General features: G+C 42.7%; 1 protein-coding gene across 1 annotated transcript in view; it reads left to right on the top strand.

Annotated features, from left to right (window-relative positions):
• The window catches only part of LOC115012286 (myosin-9-like), a 34,008-nt gene extending 14,781 nt beyond the window's left edge, over nt 1–19,227 (top strand). Inside the window, 39 exon segments of the mRNA XM_029437835.1 lie at nt 341–434; nt 1,145–1,165; nt 3,273–3,365; nt 3,471–3,534; nt 3,713–3,811; nt 3,935–4,078; nt 4,203–4,298; nt 4,472–4,743; nt 4,885–4,926; nt 4,928–5,059; nt 5,215–5,388; nt 5,759–5,873; nt 7,459–7,571; nt 7,573–7,644; nt 8,161–8,282; nt 8,379–8,448; nt 8,531–8,691; nt 9,045–9,153; nt 9,267–9,398; nt 9,524–9,730; nt 9,834–9,971; nt 10,071–10,194; nt 10,362–10,533; nt 10,666–10,878; nt 11,646–11,790; nt 11,883–12,089; nt 12,330–12,434; nt 13,147–13,299; nt 13,457–13,705; nt 13,804–14,016; nt 14,115–14,327; nt 14,977–15,138; nt 15,277–15,405; nt 15,501–15,589; nt 15,696–15,819; nt 15,936–16,144; nt 16,766–16,874; nt 16,991–17,163; nt 17,684–19,227. Coding sequence (XP_029293695.1) covers nt 341–434; nt 1,145–1,165; nt 3,273–3,365; nt 3,471–3,534; nt 3,713–3,811; nt 3,935–4,078; nt 4,203–4,298; nt 4,472–4,743; nt 4,885–4,926; nt 4,928–5,059; nt 5,215–5,388; nt 5,759–5,873; nt 7,459–7,571; nt 7,573–7,644; nt 8,161–8,282; nt 8,379–8,448; nt 8,531–8,691; nt 9,045–9,153; nt 9,267–9,398; nt 9,524–9,730; nt 9,834–9,971; nt 10,071–10,194; nt 10,362–10,533; nt 10,666–10,878; nt 11,646–11,790; nt 11,883–12,089; nt 12,330–12,434; nt 13,147–13,299; nt 13,457–13,705; nt 13,804–14,016; nt 14,115–14,327; nt 14,977–15,138; nt 15,277–15,405; nt 15,501–15,589; nt 15,696–15,819; nt 15,936–16,144; nt 16,766–16,874; nt 16,991–17,163; nt 17,684–17,795 — 5,371 coding nt within the window. The 3' untranslated portion in view covers nt 17,796–19,227.
• Nucleotides 19,228–21,935: the final 2,708 nt, after the last annotated feature.

Raw genomic sequence — 21,935 nt, 5'->3', positions numbered from 1 at the left:
AATAATAATAAAAAGAAATGGTGATAATCATAACCGTAGTAGTTATACACTTGATTAAGAAATTGATGAAAAAAACAGTTGAATAAATAAAATTAGGTTTGGTTTAGAGAATATTTATATAGTTTATTGTTATATAATTTGTTTTCTGTACCCTCTTCCATCTCTCATCAAAAGGTTTAGGTGTGTGTGTGTGTGTGTGTGTGTGTGTGTGTGTGTGTGTGTGTGTGTGTGTGTGTAATATTTTAAATATTTTTTGATCAACTCTTAAAAGTTACTCTTGTGTTTCAAAGCCCTCGTTCTCTAAATAGTTTGACTTTGCATTTCTCTCCGTTTGTCTCAGAGGAGAGTCTGGTGCTGGTAAGACGGAGAACACCAAGAAGGTTATCCAGTATCTGGCTCACGTGGCCTCCTCTCACAAGGCCAAGAAAGATCAGGTCAGTCCTGCCTCTGATCCACACAGTTCATCCCTCAAACCTTCCTCCCTACTTCTCTTTTTACATCCTCCACTCGCACCTTAAAAATATATATATTTTCAATTTACTCCCTTCATCTCTCACTTCACTCCCTGTTGTTGCTTTTTATTTCATTTTCAGGTGAGACACGATCCCTAATTCCTTCAGGAACAACATTTTCCTAACCCTCTGTGCACACTCGACCAAACACTTTTTCATTAGTGTGTGTGTGTGTGTGTGTGTGTGTGTATGCAAACTTGAGTGTGTACATGATTGTTAATCCATCGTCACATTGTTGTATTCAAACGGCTGTTTTTTTGCAGTAGACAAACTCTTCTGTGGTCGAGCTGCCGCAGAAAAGAACCACCATCGAAGAAAAATGCAGATAATGGTCCTGCAGACACAGAAAAAACAGTAGTGCAGCTTTAAAGGCTTTTTGCCACTCTGACATTTTATACAAACCAGAGGCCTTACTTCATGCGTGTTCGGTTTTGCTAATGTTACTTCATCTTCTCATCAGAAATAAAACTCAGTCAAGCATTACCTCAGACTCTGGAAAAGCTGCACTACTGTTTTCTGGCCTGCCAGCTTCATGATAGATGCTGCTGAAAGCAACATAGTGGGGTTTGATGAAAACCACATCTATCATCCCTTTTTTTGAGGTTGTTGTATTTCTCTCTTCCCATCAACAGAACAGCTCGATCCTGTCACATGTGAGTTAACTCTCTCCCTCCATTCGCTCTTCCTCTCCCCACCTGCTTCTGTCATCACCTTCCTCCTCCACGACCCCTCCCCGCCCACCCTCATCCTCCCTCTCTCTCCCCTCGCTGGAGCGCACTGTTGTGGGAGTCACTTTGTATAAAGGGCAGTGGTGACTTGTCTTGCCAGCCAATAGGAAGTAGGAAGGAAGTTTGTTTGCAGATCAGTGGCAGCCTTATGTGTTCCTGTGAAAAATTCAGCCAGACAATAGTAGGATAAGATGGGAGGGGTCTTTGCTGAATAAAAAAAAGAAGCAATTTTTGGTCTGATAGATGTATTTATATATTTGTCTGGTTTAATTTTTCATCATTTGTATCGCTACTCTGTGCGTCCAAAGTTTGATCGTGCTTTTCTCTTTTTGCATAAAATAATGGCTTCGGCAGTGTGTGTTCAACATACATCTGAATGATTGGTTATTAGTTTATGTATCAAGAGGTTCAGTGAAAGGGTAGTCAAGAATCAGATTTGCTGTATAGTTTAACATGAATTGAATAGGGCTGTACCGAATTACTTTTAAATTCTTTTTGTTTTAACATCTGAAGCTTCTAATTTCTATAGTCATAGTTTATGTCATCAGCACCCTAAACATTTTGAAATCCTTTAATAATAAAATCCTCAATTTGAATAAAGTGATTCATCAGATTAAATGAGTTAGTCCTACTTTCCTTTTTGACCGCAGTGGAAAAACTGTTTTTCAAAAAGCTAAATGCCACCAAATATGGATTTAATCAGAATATTTGGTAAGATAATAACATTTTGTGAATTTTGAATAAAATTTACTTTTAGACTTAACGAGGATCTGGAGTTATTGGAAATGTTTGGATCACACGAGGCGTAAACAATCATACGCAGCCACCACTGGAATGTCAACGCTATGGATGAAGCTTCAAACTATTCGGTACAGCCCTAGAAATTAAAATCCAGGGTCTTCAGTCATCTTGTACTAATCATTTAGAAGATGTTGATAAATGACACTCGGGCAGCTCACAGACCTGAAGGACATTTGTACAGTAGAATGTTGTTGCTTCTTTAAACTCAATGTGTACTTTACCTATGAGTCAGGGCAGTGGTAGCTTTTGGATTTTTGGCTGTCATTTCATGTTTTTGCTGGATAGATGCGAGAGATCAGCTAAACGGGTAAAATAAAAAAGTTGCTGAAAAGCAAAATACTTAGCAAACCATTATTGGGGAGTAGAAACAAAGCAGTGCAGCTTGAAGGAAAAATCTTAAAGTTATACTGAAGCTGAAAGGAGCGTTTGTTTGTTGTGTTTTTGTGCTTGGGATTCACTGGATAATTCTGCTCTGGGTAACAGGTGATGGGTTACTGATGAGGGTCACGGGGTCTCTGGGTGATTGCAGATTTGGGCACTAACATGACGTTATGTGTGGGGGGGAAATACTTGTGTGTGTGTGTGTGTGTATGTATGTATGTATGTATATATGGTATCCCCCCCCCATCATTTTATGTTTAAATGTTTTGTACGCTCATGTTCTCCCCTCTCCTCAGACGTAAGTATATCATGGGAAAATAAACGCATACCACGATGTCAGCATGTTTATTTAAAAAGAGGCAAACTAATCGATTATTTACAATAAAGTAACATTATAATAAATGAATAACTGATCAGAATGAGGTTCTCACAATACATCAGTCTTGTTGGATCTGATGATAGATCCATGGCTGAGAACTATCCTGGTTTTACTGAAGACTATTAGGGCCAGGCATAAGGGTGATAATGAGAGGAGGAAGATTTTTATATTTCGAGAATAAGGTACATGATGAGAACACAGTTGAAATGTCATGAATAAATGTCAAACTTTTCAGAATAAATCAATCTACTACCGTTAGCATTAGTAAACTTAATTCTCGTAATTTCAACTTTATTCTCGAAATGCAAAATAATATATAATACCATCCTAAAAATCTTCCTACTCATTCCCCCCGCCCCCCACCGCACCCCTTTTTATGCTTCTCCCTAATACCCTTCCTTATCATTTACTAGTGGTGGCAAATGCAGTGTACTTTATATTTTGCCTTGCTGTTCTCTTAATTTCCACCAGGGAGAGCTGGAGAAGCAGCTGCTGCAGGCTAACCCCATCCTAGAAGCCTTTGGAAATGCCAAGACTGTCAAAAACGACAACTCTTCCCGATTTGTAAGACTTAGTGCTATGTCTTGTGATTTAGACTTCTTATTAACTGCCTGTTTTTTTGCTGAACTTTTCCACATAATTAAATTTTCATGTTTGTTTTCCTCCTAGGGAAAATTCATCAGGATCAACTTTGATGTCAATGGTTACATCGTTGGTGCCAATATTGAGACTTGTATCCTTAATACGGTCATTGCTTCGCTTTAGATTTGAAGACCTCGTTGTACTTGTTGTTGGACGTGTGTTTATTTGCTTTTTTTGGAATCCCAGCAGGACTTTTACAATACACAAACTGATTTTGGAGATGTAGCCATGGTAGTATCAGAACTTGTCCTTGACATATTGACCACTAGACCTGTTGGAGAAATCCCGTGCCATTCGGCAGGCCAAAGATGAGAGGACCTTCCATATCTTCTACTACCTCCTCACAGGAGCTGGAGATAAATTGCGCAGTAAGGAACATATTTGCGCAGTGTTGATGTGTTTTTATTATGAAGACTTGAACATCCTTCCTGTGAAGATTTACATTTTTTCTTTTGCCATTTAACTCACTCCCATCGTCCTTTTTCTCTCAGGTGAACTCCTCCTTGAAAACTACAACAACTACCGTTTCCTTTCCAACGGGAACGTTACAATTCCTGGGCAGCAGGACAAGGACCTGTTCACAGAGACCCTGGAGGCCTTTAAGATCATGAGTATCCCAGAGGATGAGCAGATAGGTAAGGCAGCGAGCGAATTACTTTTAAAACAACTTTTATTCTTAGAGTGTGACTTTGCCTTTATCTACTAGTGTCAGTGCAACTTAAAACCATGTTTATGCTCCTGTTTGTTCTTTTTGTGCAGGCTTGTTGAAGGTGGTGGCTTCTGTGCTTCAGCTCGGGAACATGAGCTTCAAGAAGGAGCGCCACACGGACCAGGCCTCCATGCCTGACAACACCGGTAAGTGAGGCTTGTCCAGCAAAACTACCATTTTGTACAGTAGTCTGCACTAAGGGGAACGTTGATAAGTTGTTGATGACCCTTCAGTTAAATCTGATTGTTTCCCCTCTCCTCTTCTTCTCTCTTTCCCTGTCAACTCCACCTTTTCTGTGCTTCTCACTTACTTCCTCCAGTTGCCCAGAAGGTGAGCCACCTCATGGGCATGAATGTCACTGACTTCACCAGGGCCATCCTGTCGCCCAGGATCAAGGTGGGCAGAGACTATGTCCAGAAGGCTCAGACCCAGGAGCAAGCGGAGTTTGCTGTGGAGGCCCTGGCCAAGGCTACATATGAGAGGATGTTCCGCTGGCTCGTCATGAGGATCAACAAAGCCCTGGACAAGACCAAGAGGCAGGGAGCTTCCTTCATCGGCATCCTGGATATCGCCGGATTTGAGATCTTTGAGGTAAATAAATTAAAGCAAACTGCACATGACTCGACAGTGTAGTATAAAGCATAATTGATATGCATGTACATATGCGTATTAAAAAAACATCCTCTGTTGATCAACCGTGTTCTTAAGCATTTGTCTCCTGTGTCCACCCAGCTGAACTCGTTTGAGCAGCTGTGCATCAACTACACCAACGAGAAAGCTGCAGCAGCTCTTCAACCACACCATGTTCATCCTGGAGCAGGAGGAGTACCAGAGGGAGGGCATCGAGTGGAGCTTCATCGACTTCGGCCTCGACCTGCAGCCGTGCATCGAGCTCATCGAGAAACCTGTGAGTTTGAAAAATCTGACTCAGCTGCCAAGCTTTAATTCCTGTTTATTTAGCTGTTTTCGTACTTATTTGTCCTTCCACTGTTAGGTAGGTACTGTTACTTCAGGGGCTGTCTTTTTATGCCTTAACATCTACCCTCTCCCTCCCCTACGCAGGCCAGTCCCCCTGGTATCCTCGCTCTGCTGGATGAGGAGTGCTGGTTCCCCAAAGCCACAGACAAGAGCTTTGTGGAGAAGGTGCTCCAGGAGCAGGGCACACACCCCAAGTTCTTTAAGCCCAAGAAACTGAAGGATGAAGCAGACTTCTGTGTCATCCATTATGCTGGCAAGGTAAATACTTCATTGTGATGCATTTTCATTAACACATTTCTTAGGCTTAATTTGACATACAGTACCCGTCAAATGTTTGGACACGCGAGAAGGTACAAACTTTTGACTTTTCAGCCATTTTAGACATGTGCTTCTTTCATGCATTTGTCAAGTTCTCGAAACTTTATAAAAATGGCCAACAGATTTTGCTGTGATTTAATTGCAATAAACGGATCCAAAAGTTGCCGAAATAACTTCATCATGATGCCGATTTGTAAAAAGTCTGTCGGCAAGATGACAAGCAAACCACTTTTAAAATGTTTGTTTTCTGAATGGAGTTTGGATCAATCAGGGCTGTGCTAACATAACCACTGCCTAATGTTATCTTCAGGTGGACTACAAGGCAGACGAGTGGCTGATGAAGAACATGGACCCCTTGAATGATAACGTGGCTTCACTACTCAACCAGTCCACTGACAAGTTTGTCTCTGAGCTCTGGAAGGACGGTGAGTTGAAGCAGATATGAACTTGTTGTGGTAACCCAGAAATCACTGCGTCTCTGGGTGTGGTGCTCGATGTGGGAATATATTTCATGTTCGGCTTCTGTTTTTGCATTTCATAGTTCTTTCTTTCTCTTTTATTGTCTGGTGTGTGGACCTTTTGTTTTTACCTTCTCAAATCCCTCTTGTTCCATCCATTTCTTCCTCTGTACGACCCTTTTTGTCTGTCATTCTTTCTTTTACTGGATCTCAGAGGTACAGAATTGTCAGAGAGCCTATTTTTATGAACGTTTTCCTATTCTACACTCAGACTCAGGTGACAAGGTTTCTTTTTCATTTATTAAGTCTTTCTCCTCTTACTCCTGCTGTCTGTTCAAACATGCTGATTTCCCCCTCTGCCAATCCTTCCATTTCTCCTAAATGTTCAAAATTGTTGTTTCAACAGATTAAGAGTTTGTGTGTTTCTGTGTCTTTAACCAGCTCTGTGTGCAGTAAGAACATCTCCTGGTCATCTTAACCACATGTTGCTCCATCATTGAACTCTCCTTTTCTCCCTCTGTGTAATAGCGTTGTTTGGGGACTCCTGGTGTTGGTCATGGGTACTGCAGCGATGGGTATATACTGCATGGGTTTGGTTTGGTTTGTTTTTTTCTATCACCACAAATACATGCCCACTGTAACCTCCAAAGTTTGCCACCTTCCTGACTAGGCATGGGACGATATGAACATTTTATGTCAAGATTATATAATAATAATAATAATAATAATAATAATAATAATAATAATTGAGGTTCACAATATTATCTCAATAATCATCAAATTAAAGCTTATATGGAATTACTTTACCTTTTTACACTTGTTTTGAAACAAATATTTTTATTATATCACAGATGGGACACGCACATTTTATATCATAAATAATAAGGAACCCCTACATAATAATACATTAAGAAAACAAGCAACTTTGTGCAAGTCTGATCTTTTACAAATAAAATTTCTTGCATTTTTAAACCAGGCTGTATTTTTCACTTCTCTACCATGATGGCGAGATGCAGCCTTTTTAAGTCACTCGTGAGGATATTCACGATTACCCCAATAATGGAAATTCACCGTGATCAACTTATTGTGTATTTTTATCTCGATAGAATCCTATATCGTCCCATCCCTATTTCTGACACGCGTACGTATTTAATTGAACCATCTCACTTAATTTTCACTCGGTGATCTACAACCTGGCAGCGTCAACCGCTGAGCAGCCCCTTCCATTCACCGCACTGAGTTTTGTTTTCGTTCTGGTGTGTAATCTCTCCACGCTTCACTGGCTTTATGTGACTCCTCTCATCCTTCTCCTGGTTCCTGTTTCCCTTTGCATTCACTCAGTGTTTGTGTGTGAGGTGTTTCACTGGTCCTGGTATTATGAACCGCCTGTACTCTCTCCTGGTGTTTGTTTACCAAGAGGAGAGACATTGATCATATTCATTCTTCCCCGTGACATGCATTTGGTTTGAGTTTGCCTGGTTAAATATTCAAAATATTAAATTGGCTTCTTACAAAATACCTCTCTTCTCTCTCCATCATTTTCTTCTTTCAGTGGACCGCATTGTGGGTCTGGATAAGGTGTCCATGTCCGACATGCCCGGTGCCTTCAAGACCCGCAAGGGCATGTTCCGCACAGTGGGCCAGCTGTACAAAGAGCAGCTGTCCTAAGCTCATGGCCACTTTGAGGAACACAAACCCCAACTTTGTTCGCTGCATCATCCCCAACCATGAGAAAAAGGTACCCGACAAATACTGGCCTCTATTGGGACGTTTCCACCGCGGGAACTTTCCCTAAGGTCCGAAAACCTCTTTAGAGGAACTCGGGAACTAGTTTCAACTAAAGGAACTATTATTAAATTATTACAGTTCATTTAGTTGACGCTTTTGTCCAAAGCAACTTACAATAAGGTACTAAATGTAGTTATTGTACTATAGTTCCAGGTGTTTAGTGCTTGTTAATGGTTCAGAAAGTTTAGTGGCTGAGTTTGACTGACTGTTGCTGATCCTGTGTGCTGATTGGTCAGACAAAGCTGTCGGCTTCCTGACTCATTTAAAAAGAGAGAGAAACGTTGTGCAGACGAGCTAAGAGCACGAGTGGACAAGCGGGAGTTGGGATTGTGGTGCGAGCGTGGTGGTAAAGAAAACAAAGCAAGTGAAGGAGAGAAACAAACTTTGGCTTGGTGTTTTTGGTCAAATTGCTGTAAACCACTGTGTCAAATTGAGCTGCTAATCAGCAAATGTTCCCCTTTCTCAGGCTGGTAAACTGGACCCTCACCTGGTTCTGGACCAGCTGAGGTGCAATGGTGTGCTGGAGGGGATTCGTATCTGCAGACAGGGCTTCCCCAACCGCATCGTCTTCCAGGAGTTCAGACAGAGGTAACAGAATAATAACACTGTTCCCACTATGTCTCGTTCTCTGGCAGGTATGTGTAAGAAAAAACTAAAATCCTATCATCTGCCCCTCTCTCCCAGGTATGAAATCCTCACTCCCAATTCCATCCCCAAGGGCTTCATGGATGGGAAGCAGGCCTGTGTGCTCATGGTAAGGCACTTGCACAATTCTAGTGCCACATTAATGAGTCCCTCAGCAGTGTGATTGATCAGTGCATCCCCTGTCCCCTCAGATCAAGAGCCTGGAGCTGGATCCTAACCTGTACCGGATCGGCCAGAGTAAAGTTTTCTTCAGAGCAGGAGTCCTCGCTCACCTGGAGGAGGAAAGGGACATGAAGATCACTGACATCATCATCAGTTTCCAGGCCTGGTGCAGAGGCTACGTGGCCCGCAAGTAAGACAATCAGCACATTCTGTGACTCTACTTCTACAGACCCTCTGGGGTCACATGGTAGAAGAAAAGAAACTTGATGTGTATAATTGTATTAAATAATTTTGAGAGCCATAAATATACAATGGCTTATACCATGCGCACAAATTGAGGTTTGTTTTGCTACCATGTGACCCCAGAGGGGCTCCATAGGATCCTGTTTAGTAGCTGCTGGAGAAAGATATTTGAGTGACATTTAAGCAAACTGAACACACTCGGACTTGGACAAGACTTTCTCCATCTCAGCCTTGATGTTGCCCAGTGCATTGGACTGTGTGGTATTATGAAGTGTCTAAGTGTCTAATATTGCTTTGTAGGGCTTTTTCCAAGAGACAGCAGCAGCTGACTGCCATGAAGGTGATCCAGAGGAACTGTGCCGCTTATCTTAAACTCAGGAACTGGCAGTGGTGGAGGCTCTTCACCAAGGTGACAACATCTTAGCCAACATTTAGTTTAATGTATACTTTCACAATCTAGAGTTCTCTTATTTTTTGGTTGTTTTTTTCTAACTCTCCTTATTTCTACCATTTTGTTCTCAGGTGAAGCCTCTGCTGCAAGTCAGCAGGCAGGAGGAGGAGATGCAGGCCAAGGATGATGAGCTGGTGAAGGTGAAGGAGAAGCATGTGTATGCTGAGCAGCAGCTCCAGGAGATGGAGGAAAAACAGCATCAGGTAAACCTTAAGAAAAACAACTGTCTCATGTAGAAGAAACATCCTGCCCTTCCATATAATACTTACTGGTGGAGGATGCTTGATTTCAGTTGTGATATTTAAGTCTTCTATTTGCATGTTTCCAGCTGAGTGCTGAAAAAATGGCCCTGCAGGAGCAGCTTCAGGCGGAAACGGAACTCTGTGCCGAGGCCGAGGAGATGAGGGCCCGTCTGGCTGCCAGGAAGCAGGAGCTGGAGGAAATCCTCCACGACCTGGAGGCCCGCGTGGAGGAGGAGGAAGAGCGTGCCGCTCAGCTCTCGTCTGAGAGGAAGAAGATGCAGCAAAATATTGGAGTAAGTTCACTCACTCTACACTCACTTATTTAAACATGTAAGCATGTTCTAGAATACTTACTGTTTGACTTCTGTAACCCGTCTGTCATTTCTCTGCTCACAGGACTTGGAGCAGCAGCTGGATGAGGAGGAAGGGGCCAGGCAGAAGCTTCAGCTGGAGAAGGTCACCTTGGAGGCCAAGATGAAGAAGATAGAAGATGATGTCATGGTGCTAGATGACCAGAACAACAAACTAAACAAGGTTAGGATTAACCTTTTCTGCTAATTTGCTCTGAAAAGGACAACCGTGCACCATCTCTGGGAATACTCATTGTTTATCTTTTATTCTTTGTGAATACAGGAGAAGAAGTTGATGGAGGAGAGGATCTCTGAGTTCACCACCAACCTGACGGAGGAGGAGGAGAAATCCAAGAGCCTGCAGAAGCTGAAGACCAAACATGAGGCCATGATCACAGACCTGGAGGGTAGGCAGACGACACGATGGGGACAAACGGTCACTTGCATGATTAGCCTTTATAGATCTCGCTGCTCTTAAACAGGACATGGTGTCATTACAGTTTTAACCTTAAAGCATCTTTTATGTTCCCTCCCAATAACCTCTTATTTGATTTTTATTTGATTTTTTTCTCAGACCGCCTGCGCAGGGAGGAGAAGCAGCGCCAGGAGCTGGAAAAGAACCGACGCAAGCTTGATGGTGACTTCAATGAGATACACGACCAGATTGCTGAGCTGCAGGCTCAGATCGCTGAGCTCCGTGCCCAACTAGCCAAGAAGGAAGAAGAGCTCCAGGCAGCTCTGGCCAGGTGTGTATGGGCCTCTACGGCTCATTGTTTATAGTAATTAGTATTGCAAGTTATTTTAATCAAATGAAAGACCCCCCCCCCCCCCCCCCCCCCTCCATTTACTCATTGTTGCTAACATATTCCTCCCTTAAGGATCGAGGAGGAGGCGGCGCAGAAGAACCTGGCCCAGAAAAAGATCCGTGAGATGGAGGCTCAGCTCTCCGAACTGCAGGAGGACCTGGAGCTGGAGAGGCAGGCCCGCACCAAGGCAGAGAAACACCGCAGGGACCTGGGAGAAGAGCTGGAGGCCCTTAAGACTGAGCTAGAGGACACTCTGGACTCCACCGCCACTCAGCAAGAACTCAGGTAGAACCTTCAAATAAGGCATTACATTAAAAGCCATACGGAGTGAGAACATATTCAAAAACAAGTAACCCCAACCAAACAAAATGGGAGTTACAATTGAATGTGTGAGGACAGTTCTTGGGAGGATATATGTAAGAGCAGCCACAAAGGTATTAACAGTAACCTATGGAAATACTTTGATGGGAAGTTAAGAATGAAATCCGTCCGGACTCTGTTGATAGTTTCAACATTTGTTAAAGGTTCAGTAACAGCTTTATGTTGGTGGAAATGTGGGATGACTGGATGTCATTGACACATCTTCTGGGACTGTCCAGTACAGCAGTGACTATAACAGAGGCGATTTGTGAAATTGCCATCCCAGTGGATCCTGTGTTTTTATTGGAGAACTACCCCAAAATGTAGCGGCCAAAGATATGGATCACATACTTCTGCTGATTGCTAGAAAAATTATACCTGATCTGCTTTTGCAAAGTTAATCGACTTAAGTGACAGAAACAAGTCTACACAATGGAATATATGACGGTAAAACTGCAAATAAAGATGGAATAAAACATTTAAAAAGATTGACTCCATTTATGTTGTACTTGACTGTCTAAATGCCAGGATGTGCACAGGTGTACTTGCAAAATGAAAGAAAGAACTCTGTTAGAGATACTGCTCTCGACACCGTTCCAGTTAAAGTAATTCCATGTTTAAATGTAATGTTTTAGGTTTGAGTCCGTTATACATCTTGACACAAGAGGATTAACTTCTGTTTCCCTACTCAGGAGCAAGCGTGAGACAGAGGTGACTCATCTTAAAAAGACTCTGGATGAAGATGCCAAGGTCCACGAGCATCAGCTGGTTGAGATAAGACAGAAACACAGCCAGGCCTTCGACGAGCTCAACGAGCAGCTGGAGCAGGCTAAGAGGGTAAATAATTTTCAGATCTCGTAGTTGTACAACCACTTTGATCTCTCTCTTTTTTGACTGCAGAATCTGTTAATGCTTGTCCTTCCCTGCAGAACAAAGTATCCATGGAGAAGGCCAAGCAGGCTATGGAGTCGGAGAGGAACGAGCTCGCCATCGAGATGCAGACACTGATGCAGGGTAAGGGAGACTCTGAGCACCGCAGGAAGAAGGCCGAAGGACTGGTCCAGGAGCTGCAGCTCAAATTCTCAGAGAGTGAGCGCCAGAGGCTGGAGCAGGCAGAGAAACTGGGAAAAAGTCAGGTACAACTCTTTGCTACACTTTGTCATTGTTATGAGGGTTTTCTTGTTCTTTTGTCAGAGCTGTTTGCAACTATTACATCGATGGTTACTGCTTTCTGTGTGTGCTCCTAATCACGTCTGTGGTCAGTAACAGATTACTTTTATGTGATAACATTGCCAAAAGCTAAATCTGAGTCCTTATGTACACTAGATGATGGTTTCTTTCTGTTCCGAGGTTCATTTGTTGTCTTGTGTCCGCAGGCTGAACTGGAGAATGTTAACACCCTGCTGAATGATGTGGAAGGCAAGTCTGTCAAGGCAACCAAAGACTGCTCTGCTGTGGAGTCCCAGCTGCAGGATATTCAGGTACGCAGACACGCATGCTGTTTACGCCCTCCTGTGTGTCATGTTCTTAAAACTAAATAAAACTTAAATTTCCTTCAAATGCCTCAAGCCACATGTCAATATATCTGGGGCTGCTGTACCCTCTTTTATCAATTGTGGTCAGAGTATTCATCCAGGGCACTCGAGACTAAAATAGTAAAAGTTAGATGAAGTCTCATCTATATCCTCCAAAAATGCTTATAAGGTCAGCTGTATTGTCTGGTCCGGTGTGCCGACAGACAGAGGAGCAGGAATAATTCACGTTATTTAATGATTAAATTATGCCGTGTATATCATCTGTGCCTGCTGTTTTAATGCTCGTGTCAAGGAATGAACATTTTATTTGTTTTTATAAATTGTAATGGGTTTCAAGACTTTGTAGACTTTCGAGAACCTTTGTAATTATTTTTAATTTCAGAACTTTCTTTTTTTTACGGGACATAAGTCTCTTGCATCACTGTAAAGGCCATTCTCATTGCATACACTGGAGGTTAAGAAACTCTGAACACACATTATTATTATTCACACTGAAGCTCAAACATCCAAATGAAGTAATAACAAGAAAGATGCATTTGAGTTGGGGGGGGGGGTTGAATGTGTCAGGTTGATTAGGAAAATTGCTTAAGTGTTGAGATATTGAAATCTTTGCTATGGCTTCATATAATTCAGCTTTACATGCCCATCTCTACAACAGGAGCTACTCCAGGAGGAGACACGCCAGAAACTGTCCCACAGCACACGCCTGCGCCAGCTGGAAGACGATCAGAACAACCTGAGAGAACAGCTGGAGGAGGAAGAAGAAGCCAAGAAAATTGTAGAGAAGCAGCTGCAAACAGTGCAGGCTCAGGTAAGAAGAAAGAACCATGAACATGTCCCTCAGACTGTCCACTGATGATTTGAGACATTTAGACCAGAAGCTTAGAAACCCTATTGTTTCCTCATGTGGGATATGGTCTGAAGCACAAGTCTACCTCACAGCATTGACTCCACCTCTCTCCTTATAGCTTCTTGAGATGAAGAAGAAGGTGGAGCAGGATGCAGGTTGTCTGGAGACTGCCGAGGAGGCGAAGAAGAGGTTTCAGAGGGACCTCGAAGGATCGACCCAGCGCCTGGAGGAGAAAAGTTCTGCCTACGAGAAGTTAGACAAAACCAAGACGCGTCTCCAGCAAGAGCTGGACGACCTGCTGGTGGACCAGGACCACCTCCGACAGATCGTCTCCAACCTGGAGAAGAAGCAGAAGAAGTTTGACCAGGTGAGAGTGTGAGAGTGTGTGTGACTCCTTTTCTTTAATCTTTATAGACTTGAATTCTTGGAATTAAGATCTAACTCTGTCATCCTGACTTTCTGTAGATGCTGGCGGAGGAGAAGAACATTTCTGCCCGCTACGCAGAGGAGCGCGACCGAGCTGAAGCCGAGGCCCGTGAGAAGGAGACCCGGGCGCTGGCTTTAACCCGTGAGCTGGACTCTCTGATGGACATCAAGGATGAAGTGGACCGCAACAACAAACTGCTGCGGGCTGAAATGGAGGACCTGGTATCCTCAAAGGACGACGTCGGCAAGAGTGTAAGTCTGGAAAATGTTTAAAAAATATATACATTTAGAGGTGTTTTCGAGTGTGGTCTGTTCATACCGCATCACAAATCCTCCTCCCTGTCCTGCAGGTCCACGAGCTGGAGAAGGCTAAACGTGCCATGGATCAGCAGCTGGAGGAGATGAAGACTCAGCTGGAGGAGCTGGAGGACGAGCTGCAGGGCACAGAGGACGCCAAGCTGCGTCTGGAGGTCAACATGCAGGCCATGAAGGCCCAGTATGAGAGAGACCTGTCAGGGCGTGATGAGATGGGCGAGGAGAAGAAGAGGGCTCTGGTCAAACAGGTACCAGTTGTGCAGCTCTATCCAGACCAGTATTCTTTTTTGTTCAAAAGTTTTGATAAAATTGCTCTTTTAGAAACGCAAGACATTATTACTACAGCGTACTAGGGCCAATGGAGGTTTGAAAAACGCTGGGAGGTGGTAATATCCCAAGAAATCTCAGAATTTCAGCGATTTTAAAGTGTAAATGTGTATTTACGAGAAAGAAATTAGGATATTCGCTGAGATTAAAGTAGTACATTTATGAGAAAAAGACTCCCAAATGTACACTGTGATGATGTTGATCCAACCTTGTGAAGTGATGTGGCTTAAACACGTTTTTCTTTCTGAGATTAAAGTCACAAATTTTATGGGGTTTTTTTTCTCGCAAATGTATGACTTTATACCAGCAAAGAAATATTTACGTTTTTTTCTCTGAATATTACCTCCCTCCCCTGTCTCCGGTTAGTCAGAGATAAATAAGGAAATGTCCTACACAGTGGTGCTTTTTGCAGCACATTAGTCCTGATTTTAGATCGTTGTAATAGACTGACATTTTTGAGTTTAGTTGAAATTATTGAAGGGTGTGGACATAAATGCTGCTTAGAGTGTGTAAGCATGCAAGTGCAGATTCTTGGTTGTGGGACATGGCTGAATCATTTGCATCCATCAGGTGCGGGAGATGGAGATGGAGCTGGAGGACGAGAGGAAACAGCGCTCTGCAGCTGTGGCCTCACGCAAGAAGCTGGAGCTGGACCTGAAGGAGCTGGAGGCAGGCATCGACATGGCCAACAAGAACCGTGACGAGGCCCTGAAACAGCTGAAGAAACTCCAAGTGAGTCACTTGTCAAAGTCTTGTCAATACAACCAAAAGTGCATGTCCACATTAACTCAAGTGTTTGAAAAGCAGCAAACACTTGAACACTTGTAGTTTCCTCCGACTCAGTTTGACTGACTGCTCTTGACTCCGCAGGCCCAGATGAAGGATCTCATCCGGGAGCTGGAGGATACTCGCATGTCCAGAGAGGAGATCCTCGCTCAGAGCAAGGAGACGGAGAAGAAGCTGAAGGGCATGGAGGCTGAGATGATCCAGATGCAGGAGGTCTGCATGCACGCCTCTCCCAGTGCTCTCTTTTATCCCCCTGCCTCTGTTGCATACTCAATCATCTTGCTCTTTTCTCATTTGTCCCTGTGCAGGAGCTGGCAGCTGCAGAGAGAGTGAAGAGACAGGCCCAGCAGGAGAGAGACGAACTGCAGGATGAGATTAACAACCAGGCCGGCAAGAAGTAAGACCTCTATTAAAACTCAAGTTAAATGGCAAAACTGTCAGTCGTGTGCATTGTCTGTTATTGACCGCTTTGTTTTCATCTCCTTCCCTCCCTTCATTCTCAGCGCTCAAGTTGTTGAGGAGAGGAGACGGCTGGAGGCTCGTATCGCTCAGCTGGAGGAAGAGCTGGAGGAAGAGCAGTGCAACACCGAGCTGACCAACGACAGGCTGAAGAAAGCAGTGCTGCAGGTCTGTGGACACGAGCTGCTCGTTGTTGTTTTTTGTGGTTGGATTTTAACTTGTGTAACTCAACATATCGATCAAACCAGTGAAGTGTCCCTGTCCAACTTTATTACATTTTTTAGACTGACCAGATGAATGTGGAGCTGATAGCAGAGCGCAGTACCTGCCAGCGTGTGGAAGGGGCTCGCTGCCAGCTGGAGCGTCAGAACAAGGAGCTGAAGCTGAAGCTGCAGGAGCTGGAGGGAACCGTCAAGTCCAAGTACAAGGCCAACCTGGCCGCCCTGGAGTCCAAGGTCTCTCAGCTGGAGGAGCAGCTGGACATGGAGACTAGGTGAAGCCCCAGCCATGGCATTTATTCTGCATTGCATGCATATATACTTATACTTGAGTGTTTCCATTTTATTTCACTACATTTCAGAGCGAGACCCCACTTAGTTTGACAGCTTTAGATACTTTTTAGATTATGATTTTACATGCAAAACATATAAACATATGATGCACTGCAACACATTACACTACCTGTTCATTATTTGATTACAATAATACTTAAATACTTAAATAACTTAAATACCGGGTGCCCCAGTAGCTCACCTGGTAGAGCAACCCACATACAAAGGCTGAGTCCTGTGGCCATTCTTCTGCACGTCACCCCCCCCCCCCTCTCCCCCTTTCCCAATCTTAAAACTTTACTATCATTAAAGGCATAAGTCCCAAAAATACTTTTAAATACTGAGCTCCACCTGAACCAGATGCAACAGTAAAATGCTTCTTCCACGTTGATGCATCACGTAAATGATATTAGATCTGCAGGCAGGTGTATCAGGGTCCATGGAGCATTTTTGTTTTGCAGTATTTCTACCTTTACGCAAGTAGAGGATCTAAAAGACTTCCTCCGCCACCAGGTTACACTCGCCCTACAGTATGTGACGTTGTGTTTTTGCTCTTGATTCAGGGAGAGGCAGGGTGCCACCAAGCTTGTGAGACGCAACGATAAGAAACTGAAGGAAGTCATCATGCAAGGGGAGGACGAGAGACGAAACGCGGCGCAGTACAAGGACCAGGTCAGAGGTTTTCCATCACCAAGCTGATGATCGTCGCATCATTGTAGCCTACATCTGGGTGAACGGATATCAGTATTCTTTTTGTACGTCTAACTTTAATCCGTGTCTAATTGCAGGTCGACAAGCTGAACTCTCGTATGAAGCATCTGAAGCGTCAGCTGGAGGAGACTGAGGAAGAGGCTCAGAGAGCCAACGCCAGCCGAAGGAAACTGCAGAGAGAGCTGGAGGACGCCACCGAGTCGGCAGACTCCATGACCCGTGAAGTCAGCACCCTCAAGAACAAGCTCAGGTGGGGAAAGCTTTCATTGTTATCCAGTATAATAAACAGATCTGTTGACAGTGTGGGAGATAAATTTGAATGTCTCATCAATTCAGGAAGGCGACTGAGATGGATCCTTATAGACTGAAGAAAGTGTATGCAAGAACTAAATGCAAGATGGTTCCCTTTGAAAACAGACCGAGATCGTTGTTTGCATGATCCTGTTTAAATCTATCTTAAATTAAAAAAAATATTTTGCAGAGCTAAGGCTTCTGTCTTTTCACGTTGTAAGCTTGTGATGACGTCACATTTGAAAAATGTCTTGTGTGTTTATTTATTTCAATTTCATTAACGCATGTTTTATCCATTTATGATACCATTTCAAAACGTTTATCAATTATTGTACTTCATTGACTTGCGTAACATTTTAGCCCAGGTTGTTCAGATTTTTTGGGTATGAAGCTTTTGAAGATGCCATCGTTGGTACTGGAGGAGTTCAAAGAGTTTAAAACATTTTTGTTTTAATTTGTTCTTTTTCTTTCCGTTTTAGGCGTGGCGACCTCCCCTTCACCATGCGCCGCACCGTTGCCCGCACTGGCATCGAAAGCGACGAGGAGAGTGAGGCCAAGAGCGAGACCCCTGAGTCCCCCAAGCCTGAGTGAACAGCCACAGTGCCACTCGACTCCTTTAGACCTGCATCATAAATAGACCGATCCAAATTCACACATGAGCACACATTACTGTACCTACTGAACGGAGAGGAACACAACAATTAGAATGTTGTCGAAACTAGAGACAGGGATTCGACCGATTCCTCAAGTTTAGTCCTGTGACAGTCTGTTCTCTTTAACATTGACAATCTATGCATTCTTAACACACTTTCACACATACAGCAGCCAGTAAACTCGGACAATCACCATGCTGACAAACACACACACACACATTATTTTTGGGCCAAATCTTTCGTTTGCTTAATTTTTCATTCTCTGGGGGAAAAAAGCTATTTTTGTAAGGAAACATTCCAATTATGATAGTCCTGATTTAGGATCTATTTTTCTAATTGAAGAAAGAGAAAACAAAGAAAAGAAGTATACATAAATGAAGACCGATTACTGGAAGGGGACCAAAGTAATATCTCAATCTATAGAATTGTATTTTATGCAGAAGTTTTTATAATGGTTAAGAATGGAAGTGCTTCATGTTTATTATGCTCGCGCTCTCGCTTCAGTTTATAATGAAGGTTTATATGCGGAAATGTATTCTATCAATTTAGCTGCAGTTAGTACTCGTGACTACGCTTTTGGGCTTAATAATGTAATGCACATTTCTTGTGGACACATAAAATTGGAGGCAGATTTGAAGTAACTGACGCATACTGAAGGCATTTGAAGGCGACTGTGCTGAAATTTCTTAATTTTGCACTGAGATGGGGGGGAAACAAAAAACACTTAAGGCTTGACATTATAAACCACTGCATTTGCGTTTCATTGAAACATTGACGAGAAGCTTGGAAGTTTTGGAAAGACCGTGCACGTGCTCCTTTTAGTGAGTGCACAGACTGCCAACACACGCTAAGGCCTTAGATGCAGCTGAATTGTGGGCAGGGTTTGTTGGCTCTTTTTTCTGGACATGCATTAATTTTTACATTTCTCACGGTCAGTGTTTTTGTTTATGTTGAAGGTAGAGTTTAAAAGGGGTGGTGGGGTAGTCTTATTACTCACAGCACACACTGTATTCTCAGAGCACAGCTTGTTGAGGGAGGGGTAGCTGAGGTTGGTACAAAGCAAAGGTAGATTCAGGAGGTAGGGACGTACTTCATCGCTGTAACCTACGTACGTTGTGTCGGGATGCTAGAAGCCTCTCGCAGGCTGTGCTCGGGGGCTGCTTGCGGCTCACACTGCTGGGAAGTGAGAGGAATGTGTTGTTAAGAATAACAGCTCACAGATAAAAACGCACTTAAAAACAACAAAGGATATCCAAAAAAGAAAAACTTCTCTATTATTTTGTAATGTCTGTCTGTCTGCACCTCTGGGATGGAAACAATGTTGTGAAATGTTGGTATTATTGCAATTAAAGAGGCTTTCTAAACCGCTACATGTTGTCTACCTGTGTCTTTATCACACTTTAACAGATACTAGAACTAGAATTTGTGTCATATGGGTATTTAATACAATCAGTGGTGGAAACTACATTTACTCAAGCACTATACTTCAGCAGAGTTTTGAGGTACTTGAGTATTTCTAGTTTCTGCTACTTACTACTACTTTACAGGAATTCAGGGGATAATGTTGAAATTATTTGACTTTATAACATCTATATTTCTATCTATAGATGGATGTATATATTGAAAGAAATCATTATTGGTCCCCCCACACCACAGCACCCCGTTATCATCAATACCCAAACAGTTGAAACGGTTGACAGTTTTGAATACCTTGGAGTAACACTGAACAATAAACTTAGTTTCTCCCAACACACCACCGATATCTTCACAAGGAGCCAACAAAGATGATCAGTCATCCGTAAACTTAAAGGACTGCATGTCCCCCCCCTCTACTCCTACTACTGTACCAGAGCATGTACCAGCCCAAAACAAGTTGATTAAATTGGTAAAAAAAATATTAAACTCAGGTATGCCTTACAGGTTTCTACTTATACTCACTTGTCAACCCTCCCGTTTTTCCCGGGATTATCCTGTATTTTTAACCTTTCAAAATACAAAAAAAGGCCTAATTTAAAAAGTGTCCTCCGGTAAAGCAGGTGGCAGTATTATGTTTAACTTTAGCTGAAAAACGTTATCCGCCAGTAAACACAGAAGAAGAACACAGGAACAATAACACAGAAGAAGAAGACTAAAACATATGAGAGTCACAGTGAACGGGAGATAGATGGAGACGCAGTTGTACCTGCCAAACAAGTTAAAACTTTATGTAAGTACCTGAACAATGAGAGGAGACCTTCCCTTATTTATTAAAAGCAGAGTCGGGCAAACTCGTGCTTTTTGTAAAGTGTGCCATTCAGATGTTAGCATTCGCACACGGCGGAATAAGCGATGTTCACCAGCATGAAAAATCGTCCAAGCCAAGCACACCAAGAGGCACAAACACACACTGTCAATGACTTCATATGTGACAAGAACTGTGTCGGAGGCAGACCAAGTGACCAAAGCTGAGGGAAAGATGTCGATGCTTTGCGCCAAAAAATAATATAGCGTTCAGCTAGCTTTGAGGCAGGCAAAGTCTGCAACCTATGTTTACAACAAGTCCCTTGCAGATCATAGGGACTCCCACACTGAATAAAATGTATATAGGCCTATGCAATTAAAATACATACATCTTATAAACATGTCTGTACAAGTAATATATACTTTAAATAAACATATATTTCCTGAATGTGTATATACCCGTCCCTTAGGCCTTTACATTTACATTATATGGGTAGGGGCTGGGGGGCTGAGAGCTGTTAAGGTATGGGGGGCTGAGAGCTGTTAAGGTATGGGGGGCTGAGAGCTGTTAAGGTATGGGCGGAGTCCGCCAGAAAATGTCCCTTATTTTGAAATTCCAATGTTGACAGGTATGCTGTAAGGATGTGTATTACACACGAAAAAGATAACCCACATTGTATTAATATTTGTATAAAACATTTTGTACTATTTTGTAACTTTTTGTTTTGTAAATCTTATACTGTCTCCTACTTTGTTTTGCAACTGTTGCACAACAATTTCCCTCAGAATAAATAAAAATCTATCTTTCTATTTTATGAAGGTAAACGTCTCCTTAAGCTGTTTGGCTCTTTGTTTTTTAGTCTTTTTAATTGTTTGTGCATATGTATAGTGCCAGTGCACAGTTAACCACGCCGGACACAATGGTAAACCATCTGTGTATCCCGGACTTAATCATGCCGGTGGCAAAATAACCCTGTTTAGATATTAATTGCATCATCATCCAAATCTCTCTACAGTCCTTCCAATGCAAAGAAACTAGGAGGAAAATAAGCTAATTAACACTTAACACAAAGTACAGGTGTGGCTGATGGAAATGTCATTATTATTTTCAGGTACTTGGTTATAAACCAAATATTTGGTAATTAGTATTTTGATGAAAGATATGACATGACAGATCAGATTCAATTTCATAGCAATCCATCCAATAGATGTCCCGACATGTAATTAAAACCCCAAAAAAACTAGGGGTAAAGTGATGGAATCACCCAGGTCAGTAAGTAATATAAAACGACTACAAAGACACGCAAAGCAACTACAGAAAGACACAAAATAACAAAAAAACGAGCAAAATCACATCAAAAAGGGGAAAACAGACACAAAGAGACACCAAATTACTAAAAGACATATAAACCTGAAGTACATACAGTAGTTATAACGTGTAATGTCTTATATGAAATATATGGCATTCTATGAACACAGAATTCCAGAATGTTAACATTCCAGAGTGTAAAGTGATGTCATAAAAAGAATTCTCTCAAATACAAACCCCAACAGAGAACTGTTCATTCTGACCCTGGAGGAGAGAAGAGTGGAGATCAGAAGACAAATATACATTGAGCTGAAAGCAATGGAGATGAAGCACAGAACAACAGTCGCTCTGGAGACCCTGTAGAAGTGTAAAAGGGACAGAGAGGAGAGAGAACAATTGACAGAAAGAGCACTGAAAGAACACACAGAGAAGATGAGGAAAAAGGCTTCAGTGGCAACAGGTGATGCTCAAAAGACCCACTTGTAGTTTAAGTGCTCTGACAAAAGAGCAAAAGAGAGCCAAGCTCTGCTGAGCTCTGCCCTCTGATGG

This window comes from Cottoperca gobio, chromosome 8, assembly GCF_900634415.1.
Source record: "Cottoperca gobio chromosome 8, fCotGob3.1, whole genome shotgun sequence".
NCBI lineage: Eukaryota > Metazoa > Chordata > Actinopteri > Perciformes > Bovichtidae > Cottoperca > Cottoperca gobio.
Note: the sequence above shows the minus strand (reverse complement) of the source record. Positions and strands in the feature narration are given on the sequence as shown.